Genomic DNA, 8322 nt, shown 5'->3' with positions numbered 1-8322 from the left:
GTATTCCAGCAGACAGAGTTCCAGATATGGAAAAGAGAAAGCTTTTGAATCTTCTTCTTGTTGGAGCTCTTTCTCTCCCTACTGGCTACATGCTTGTCCCTTACGGTTCCTTCTTTGTTCCTCCTGGGTGAGTTACTCTCTTCCTCGATTTGGTTCTCGATGCTTTCTTTTGGAACATTTATATTGCATCACTATGAGTCTTTGTTATTATTATGTTTTGTTTTGGTAAAGTTTACAAATTTTAGTATATCTTTTGATCATTGATTGCATTAGGTTGAAAATCTAGAGACTCTTTGTATTGTGGTGAAGTTTGAATTTGCTTTTGTATGTTGCTAGCTTTTGGTTCAATCCAATATGTAGCTATGAATCACTAGATGACTTCTTTGGTGTTACTGAAATGTCAGGGCAATGAAATTTTATAGAGAGTTTCTTTTAATTCATTGTTCTTGATTCCAATCTCTACGTTTCTTTGAAAAATGTAGTACTGGAGGTGGAGGTGGTGGTACTCCAGCCAAGGATGCACTTGGAAACGATGTACTTGCAACGGAATGGCTTAAGACTCATGGTCCCGGTGATCGAACCCTCACCCAAGGATTAAAGGTAAAAAAATATAATGTATCCATTAATAGAATTCAAAATATTCCGTGAAGGTCTGTACGAATTTTTTTATAAATACAAAATTGAAAATTCGTCCTAGAGTCGCTCCACCGACTGGAACACTTAGAGACGATTTTTAGATTTTTTTTATTTAATATAATATTTCCACTCTCTCAATAAAAGTTATTGCATCTCAATGGGTGTGGATTTTGCGTTCTAGGGAGATCCGACTTACCTAGTTGTGGAGAACGACAAGACTCTAGCCACATACGGTATCAATGCAGTGTGCACTCATCTTGGATGTGTTGTGCCATGGAACAAAGCTGAGAACAAGTTTCTATGTCCTTGCCATGGTTCCCAATACAACGCCCAAGGCAGAGTCGTTAGAGGTCCAGCGCCGTTGGTAAGTCAAATGAATCAAATTCAATTCTGTGTATCTCTAAAGTGAACCTTCTAACTTAACTTCTTTTAATGGAACAGTCGCTAGCGTTGGCTCACGCGGACATAGATGATACTGGGAAGGTTCTTTTTGTTCCATGGGTGGAAACTGACTTCAGGACCGGTGATGCTCCATGGTGGTCTTAAGTTAAGACTCTTCAACAAATCTTCGACAAGAGAAGAAGAAAGATTTGGTCTTTTTGTGTAAGACTTGTTCGGATGTTCTTATAATGTTAAAGCTGTCTGTAATCATACATTTCTTGGCAGTACTCTGTGAATTCTTGCCTCTTATATGAAATATTATGTTCAGTCACTTCCCCAAGTTTCTTGTTTAATTTCACTTTTTCTTTTTTACTCAAAACATATTACACTTATATCAATACTACTGGAAACACAAGAGTTGTTGCTCCTCGGCCTCAATACATGACTTAAGTCATTACAAGAGAACTACAGCAAAAGACAGAATTTCATTTTTTTTAAGAGTCACTTTGGGTGCAATATAATGTTTGTTAACGACAATGAGATAACTTTTCAGATATATAAACACTTGACTGTATAATTAAGTAAAAGCCCGTATGGCTCAGTGGTAGAGCGTCAGTCTTGTAAACTAAAGGTCCGTAGTCTTGTAAACTAAAGGTAGAGCGTCAGTCAGTGGTAGAGCGTCAGTCTTGTAAACTAAAGGTCCGTAGTCTTGTAAACTAAAGGTCCGTAGTTCAATCCTGCGTGTGGGTACTTTTTATATCCATTGCATTATTATGTCTTGACTCAATTTTTCTCACCATTCTCTTTGCTATAATTTTTTTTTTTTAATTGTTCATAACACATGGGATGCTTAAATTGAGAATATGAACATATATCATTAAACCGGGGGAATTAATAAATGATTATTTTTTTGTTGAAAAATCTTATTTTGTATAAATATACTCAAAAGACTTCACATAGTTGGGACAGTATCACATAGTGAGTGGCTCACCACTCCAAAGTCCAAAGGATTTGGTCTTTTGCCGGCTGTTTGGGTAAGTAAAAAGTATTTAGAGCTATGATAAATTATAATAGTACCATGGTTCGAAATTGATGTTTAGGATCTTTGTTTGTTCGGCTATGAAAAACGTTTCTAAATTTAATTACTTAGACTATTTAATGATAAATATGAATTAACTAAAAATACAATTTTATTGAACCGATCAACTTTTTTACAAGACTTCGATGGTACAAATGCCACAAGGCTCCTTTAAAAGAAGCAACATTTCCTCTCAACCAACAATAAGACAAATCTCTCTCTATCTCTCCTATTTTAGTCTGTATTTACATGTTATTACCTCGAGCTTTTGGCTAAGATTTTTCACCAATTCTCTTGAACATTCTCCTTAGTTTCTGAAACTACCCTCATCGGGTCTCCAAGAGGCCAAGAAAGGACCTCTTTCTCGGCTTCTCGGAGTCTCATCATTATCTTTTGTTCCACATTTTCTTCCTCCACACGCAACCTCCAAAACAAAAAATCCCTAAATTTTTTTTTTTTAAAAACAAATGGATTCCACGGAGATAAAACGTGTGTTCCAAATGTTCGACAAGGACGGAGACGGAAAGATCACTACAAAGGAGCTCAGCGAGTCATTAAAGAACCTCGGGATCATGATACCCGAAAGCGAGCTAACGCAGATTATCCAAAAGATCGATGTTAATGGTGACGGTTGTGTTGACATCGAAGAGTTTGGAGAGCTTTACAAGACGATAATGGTGGGAGACGAGGACGAGGTAGGAGAAGAAGATATGAAGGAAGCGTTCAACGTGTTTGATCGGAACGGAGACGGGTTTATCACGGTGGAAGAATTGAAAGCGGTTCTATCTTCCTTGGGACTCAAGCAAGGTAAGACCTTGGAGGAATGTAGGAAGATGATAATGCAAGTGGACGTTGACGGTGATGGTAGGGTTAATTACATGGAGTTTAGACAAATGATGAAAAAGGGTCGCTTTTTTAGCTCAGTGAGCTGATATTAACTTTTCATTTCTTTTTTTTCCTTTCTTTTTGTTTTTAATTTTTTGTTAATTTATTTAACCATTGCGGTCTAGAAGGAAAATCATAAACGAAATATATCATTGTGATGAGTGATGATGCTTTCTCCAACATTAAATTTGTTTATATTCAGAAACAACGTTTGATACAATATAACGATTGATGAGTATGCATTATGTAGAAATTCATATAAGATAGGATTCAATCAATACGTCTAGAGTCTGCCCGTTTACAGGGGTCTTAACAAAAGTGTAACGGGATTTAAAGTTTTGAGCCTAGAACAATGTTGGAATTACCTTTATTGGACGATACTAATTGGTATTACAATTTTCGTATCGCCGTCACGTTTGTTTTCATCGGGCAAACTCGCTAGTTATTGAACTTAATTATTAACCACTAAAATAGAGAACAATTCACTGTTACTGTTAAGAGAAACTGCAACTCAACTGAAATCCAAATTACAAACACCAAATTGAATCGTCGTTCTTAGAATCCAAGTTCCATGTGATAGAGCCTAGAAGAAGAATCAGCTCTAACAACAATGAAACAAACCCTAAAGAGTTTACAGAGAGAATTGGAGAAGAAGAAGATTACCAAACTTTTACAATTTTCCGATATGATTCCGCAATCTAATCTCTGCTTCCTTTATAAGCCACTTCTTCTGTTGTAAGACAAAGCAATCGTAACCATTGCTTTCTCATTCAATCTCCACCCTACACGTATCTCTTATTGAACTCTCTCTTTTACTGTATCAGTTACTTAGTCCATAATTTGATATGTTTTGGTGCAAGGTTAACAGTACTTAAACTATTACATCAAGGGCACACTTAACAAAGGATGATTCTCAATTGTAATTGTACGATTAAGACCAATTGGATTTCCCAATTTAGAAAACAAAGCCTCAGTAAGAATCCATAAATCTTCTTAGAAATTGCAGTTTCTGCCAAGGGGTTCTCCCTGAAAACAGGGTCTCAGCTCCACTGCACCTCGTCAATTGGATTATATCCTCATCGGCAACCAATTTGAAATTCATATACCAAAGGTTTCAATTGTTTCGGTTCAGGTTTCAATTGTTTCGGTTCAAGGTTGAAAATACTTAGCTATTGGAACACGGGCACACTCAAAACATAATATTCTCCCCATTGTAATGGATCAGTTACACCAATTAGATACCCCAATAGCATAGAATCGTAATTAAGATCACCAAACACTAAAACAATTAACCAAAAAAAAACCAAAAACAAAGATATAGAAAACAAAGCCTCAGTAAGAATCCATATAGCTTCATGGAAATTACAGTTTCTGCCAAGGGGTTCTCCCTGAAAACAGGGTCTCAGCTCCACTGCACCTCGCTAATTAGATTATATCATCATAGGCAACAATATAAAAAGAACATAAAGAAAAACAAAACATAAAAAGCTCAGATTAATATACAGCTTCTTCTATCAAGAATTTTCTGAAGCAGAACTGGCGTAAAGCTGTTAGATTTGATCATCAGTGCTCTCTCCTCAAAACAAATATCATCAAGATATAAACAAAAACACATAAATCAAGATAAATCACGTTAAGAGGCTCATATTAAGAAATTCAACCATTGTTTACCGTATATACTTCATAGACCTAAATCTCAGAAGCGCGGATAATTTTGTAATCATAGCCCCCAATAAGAACTAATAAAACCCCAAACAAATAACGAATCAAAATATATATAGACATTACTTTGACACAGTTAAGCCGGATTCAAAAAAAACAAGACAGAACTGCAACACGAATGACATCAATCTAGCAGGAGCTTTGGGGCTTATGTCTTCATGTAATTATATTACTCAGAGTAGCCCGGGGGCTCCTGCGAAATCGTAATCATAAAAATCAATAAACCTATATCTAAGTTAATTAAAAACACTGAAGAACCCTAATTTACAATGGATCGTGAGAGGTTGTGAATGATTTGATTAGGTTTCAACGACGCGGCTGTTATATAGAGGTTTCGTTTTCAAAACCCTTAGCCCTAAAACACCGTCTCCGAAAAGTCGAATTTACCCCCGCTTATTGACTTTCCTTTTTATTGTTGTCGGTTTAATGTTAAAAGTATCTGGGCTTCTGTACAAAAGCCCAGACTCATATTTGAATAGCCGAAAGGTTTGTTACTTAAAATGTCGAAACTATCCTCGCAAATTTGATTGGCCTTATTCGTAATCGGTACAATGTAAACCGATTAACTAAATACTGTGTGTTTGTACTTTTGCAAACCGATTATTAAGTTAAATACTTATAGAGTAGTACTGTATGTGTTTGTACTTTTGTGGTCACAAATTTTATAAAGCAGGGTTGATCAGAGTGCATATCTAAAGAGACACTTGAAACAACCAAGAGTGTGTTTCTCCAACTTTGGTTCATTCCCAAATTCAAGTTTGACAATAATCTCCGGTTTGCAAAGAAAGATTGCCGTTCCTCTTCTAGGTGATAATTAATAAGCTATTGACAATATTGCAAAACACATCATCATCATCATTATTCAACAATTAACATATTTGTACATGACCGGAGACTAACAAAGCCTGTAAGTATTGAGAGAACATCTAAAGATGAAAACACCATCCCAGCTGGAGCAGCAAACGAAATTGCTAAAGAGGCTTTTCATGGTATCGTGATTTAACGTCAATCATACTTAATTTCTCCACTCCTAACAAAATTATGGGAATGATTCTGTTCGCAAGCGAATTCTCCCCATTGGTTCGACTCAATGAGCGGTCAAAGATGTTTTATATGATGGTGTTGGGGTTTAGTTTCACATGTGCCTTGTTCACTGTTTATTGTCAAGCGATCAAACCCGTCTAATATGTCTGATTGCAACGTTTAATTTATTTTTGACCCGAAAAATTCACATTCCTCGTAATTCATATGAGTAAATAGTATGTCCGCAAATGTTTTGCTTGAATTATTGTTTCCAAAATTCTTGTCCCGTATTTTTTCATACATGAATATACCCACACAAAATTCTAATAACCTGATTACTATGGAACTAATTTGAACGATTTCCTAAAATATAATAAATCTGTTGTTTAATTTTTTTTTCTTCTTAATATGTAAATTGGGCCAGTTTGGCAACATGGATATTTGATATGATTTTTTTTAACTCTTAAGTGTATTCCCCAATTAATAGTATAGATTTCCTTCAATTATTGAATGAAATACTCCTTAGTTATACTAATCACAATTAAATGTAAATAATATAGTAAGAGAAGGGAAAATAGTAAAATGGGATATAAAGTGTGAGTATTTTATATAGGACATACCCGGATGTATTTTATTAAGGACAATTCTATTAATTTGGATATTATTAGTTTTTTAAGTAATAGATATGTCCGTAATCGATGGAGCAAGAAAATTACAAAATTGTTTCGTGAGGGGGAAGACTATAATAGGTCATTAGATCCCTTATATAGTTGGTCTTAGTTATGGTATTATATCAGTAGATTTTATAAATTTTAATTAGTCATTAGATCCATATATATCTCAGCTATTGGTATAATATTATTACTTGTTTTCATTTTTATTGGACTGGATTTTCTAAATTTGCAGATTTCTGTAAAAACACTATAACTACATATTTATATATAATGTTTAACTACATAGTTATCCAAATTAAAGTATATATTCATGTCATTTAATTTTAATTGGTGATTATATATTTTTTTGGGCAAATATAGTTATTGTTTTTAGTAAAAGAATAAACATTGTGCAAGTTTCAAACGATCTTCGATTCTTTCACCATTAGAGCTTTATAAAATTATTAGAAAGGTAACATTATTTATATTTCTGAAGATATGATTTTAAATATATATATTTTACATCTCATAATATAGTTATATTATTATATTATAATACATAGTGAAATTAATTTAATTTTGAAAATATGTAGGGAATAATATTTATCAATTTTTGAATAATATTTACCAATTTTAAAATTTATAGGAACAAAATATTGTGTATATAAATAAATTAAACAGCAGTAGCAGTTGACATATATATATATAAATAAATTAAATTAGGTACGGAGCTCTCTGGTGACGACACGCCAGCTTTTTCTCCAGAATGCTTCTCTTTTAATATATAGAGGATTTCTTGGTTTTTTTAAAAAACAAAAAAAATTCCTATCTATTGATTATATTTAATTATCATTTGATTATTCTTAATTCTTACCAAAAAAAATTTGATTATTCTTAATAATACTCTATTTGGTGCAGAAAAATTTAATTACCAGTAGCTTCTTTTTTTTTTGACAACAAAGAGAAGATTAGCTCAAACGAGCCAATACGAAGGGACATTGTTTACATAGGTAGCTAAATGTAAAACTGTGCGAACCCGGCGCGCAAGATTATCTGCTCTACCATTCTGTGAACGAGGAACGTAGACTAAGGAGAAAGACACGAACTCCTCTTTGTCAGCCTGAATGTCCTCCAAATAAGGCGTAAATGCTGGCCACTCGGAAGGCGAAGACACCATCTTCACTAAGTCAGAGCAGTCGGAGAGAAAGACCACAGAGTGATTATCCGCTCCAATCATGCAACGCATAGCCCAAACAAGGGCCTCAATCTCAGCATGAAGAGGGGATAGGCTACGGTAGATGTTTGCAGCTCCCATAGTAGGGCACTCACCCCATGGAGAAGTGCAGAACCATCCGCGCCCTGCAAAACGATCTGTAGATTTCCAAGAACCATCCACAAAACACATATAACTTGTCAAAGACCGAGGGACCCCTACTCTATCACTGCCACAGATAACAGCTGCATTAGTAGTATCCGAAGGTAACACCACATCCTGTGATTGGGCTAGAGTCCATGCTTTCGCCTCATCCTCTGCCAACTGCAAGATTGCTAGCGGGTTTGAATCCAAATTACTGAACAGTTTGTCATTTCGCGCTTTCCAAATATACCACAAAATTCAGGGATATAAGTCCTGTGTGGATACATTCTTAAACGCCATAAAAGGAAATCCATATTCGTGAAAACGGATTCCGTTGGAATCCCCTGCATAAAATATTTGGTGCAGTAGCTTCCTATGCTCTATTTGGTGCAGAAAATATACTATATTAAACATATTATATACCGTGCATACTCTATTTTCCTGAAAATATTTTTTCCTTAATTATTATCGATATCTTTAACGGGAAGGAAAAAAAGAAAAAAAAAAAAAAAAGAGAGCATAGAAAATAATATAATAATTTGCCATTGCCATCTTGTCAAAGTTACTTGTACATGAAGATACGAAAC

General features: G+C 34.7%; 3 protein-coding genes and 4 non-coding genes across 7 annotated transcripts; 3 read left to right on the top strand and 4 right to left on the bottom strand.

Moving 5' to 3' along the window:
- Positions 1 to 6: 6 nt before the first annotated feature.
- Positions 7 to 1348, top strand: LOC104738479 (cytochrome b6-f complex iron-sulfur subunit, chloroplastic). Its single transcript, XM_019234350.2, has 4 exons — positions 7 to 127; positions 483 to 600; positions 818 to 1000; positions 1078 to 1348. The coding sequence occupies exons 1-4, from the start codon at positions 27 to 29 to the stop codon at positions 1180 to 1182; spliced, it is 507 nt and encodes a 168-aa protein (XP_019089895.1). The 5' UTR covers positions 7 to 26; the 3' UTR covers positions 1183 to 1348.
- A 256-nt stretch (positions 1349 to 1604) lies between these two features.
- On the top strand, positions 1605 to 1767 carry TRNAT-UGU (transfer RNA threonine (anticodon UGU)). The gene is made up of 2 exons: positions 1605 to 1640; positions 1732 to 1767. It is a non-coding gene; the product is annotated as a tRNA-Thr (tRNA).
- A 539-nt stretch (positions 1768 to 2306) lies between these two features.
- Positions 2307 to 3200, top strand: LOC104737434 (calmodulin-like protein 6). Its single transcript, XM_087481569.1, has one exon. It carries the CDS (start codon positions 2563 to 2565, stop codon positions 3025 to 3027), a length of 465 nt encoding a protein of 154 aa, XP_087337695.1. The 5' UTR covers positions 2307 to 2562; the 3' UTR covers positions 3028 to 3200.
- Positions 3201 to 4462: 1262 nt separating this feature from the next.
- Positions 4463 to 4555, bottom strand: LOC147929957 (small nucleolar RNA Z223). Its single transcript, XR_015579128.1, has one exon. It is a non-coding gene; the product is annotated as a small nucleolar RNA Z223 (small nucleolar RNA).
- Positions 4556 to 4618: 63 nt separating this feature from the next.
- LOC147929956 (small nucleolar RNA U36a) lies at positions 4619 to 4709 on the bottom strand. Its single transcript, XR_015579106.1, has one exon. It is a non-coding gene; the product is annotated as a small nucleolar RNA U36a (small nucleolar RNA).
- A 44-nt stretch (positions 4710 to 4753) lies between these two features.
- LOC147929955 (small nucleolar RNA snoR134) lies at positions 4754 to 4901 on the bottom strand. The gene has a single exon (XR_015579099.1). It is a non-coding gene; the product is annotated as a small nucleolar RNA snoR134 (small nucleolar RNA).
- A 2450-nt stretch (positions 4902 to 7351) lies between these two features.
- LOC147929954 (uncharacterized) lies at positions 7352 to 8165 on the bottom strand. The gene is made up of 3 exons (XM_087480807.1): positions 8159 to 8165; positions 8021 to 8079; positions 7352 to 7915 (listed from the first exon to the last, which is right to left on the bottom strand). The coding sequence occupies exons 1-3, from the start codon at positions 8163 to 8165 to the stop codon at positions 7352 to 7354; spliced, it is 630 nt and encodes a 209-aa protein (XP_087336933.1).
- Between the last annotated feature and the right edge of the window lie 157 nt (positions 8166 to 8322).

This window comes from Camelina sativa, chromosome 13 (assembly GCF_030686135.1).
Source record: "Camelina sativa cultivar CO46 ecotype springtype chromosome 13, ASM3068613v1".
Taxonomy (NCBI): domain Eukaryota; kingdom Viridiplantae; phylum Streptophyta; class Magnoliopsida; order Brassicales; family Brassicaceae; genus Camelina; species Camelina sativa.
Note: the sequence above shows the minus strand (reverse complement) of the source record. Positions and strands in the feature narration are given on the sequence as shown.

What these genes read in the sequence shown, in the direction of transcription:
- LOC104738479 (XM_019234350.2), top strand. Translation starts at nt 27, where the DNA reads ATGGAAAAGAGAAAGCTTTTGAATCTTCTTCTTGTTGGAGCTCTTTCT. An exon ending in CCCTCACCCAAGGATTAAAG is followed by an intron (nt 601 to 817) that starts GTAAAAAAATAT and finishes TTTGCGTTCTAG; the next exon opens with GGAGATCCGACTTACCTAGT. An exon ending in TTAGAGGTCCAGCGCCGTTG is followed by an intron (nt 1,001 to 1,077) that starts GTAAGTCAAATG and finishes TTAATGGAACAG; the next exon opens with TCGCTAGCGTTGGCTCACGC.
- LOC104737434 (XM_087481569.1), top strand. Translation starts at nt 2,563, where the DNA reads ATGGATTCCACGGAGATAAAACGTGTGTTCCAAATGTTCGACAAGGAC.
- LOC147929954 (XM_087480807.1), bottom strand. An exon ending in CTTTTATGGCGTTTAAGAAT is followed by an intron (nt 7,916 to 8,020) that starts GTATCCACACAG and finishes GCAATCTTGCAG; the next exon opens with TTGGCAGAGGATGAGGCGAA.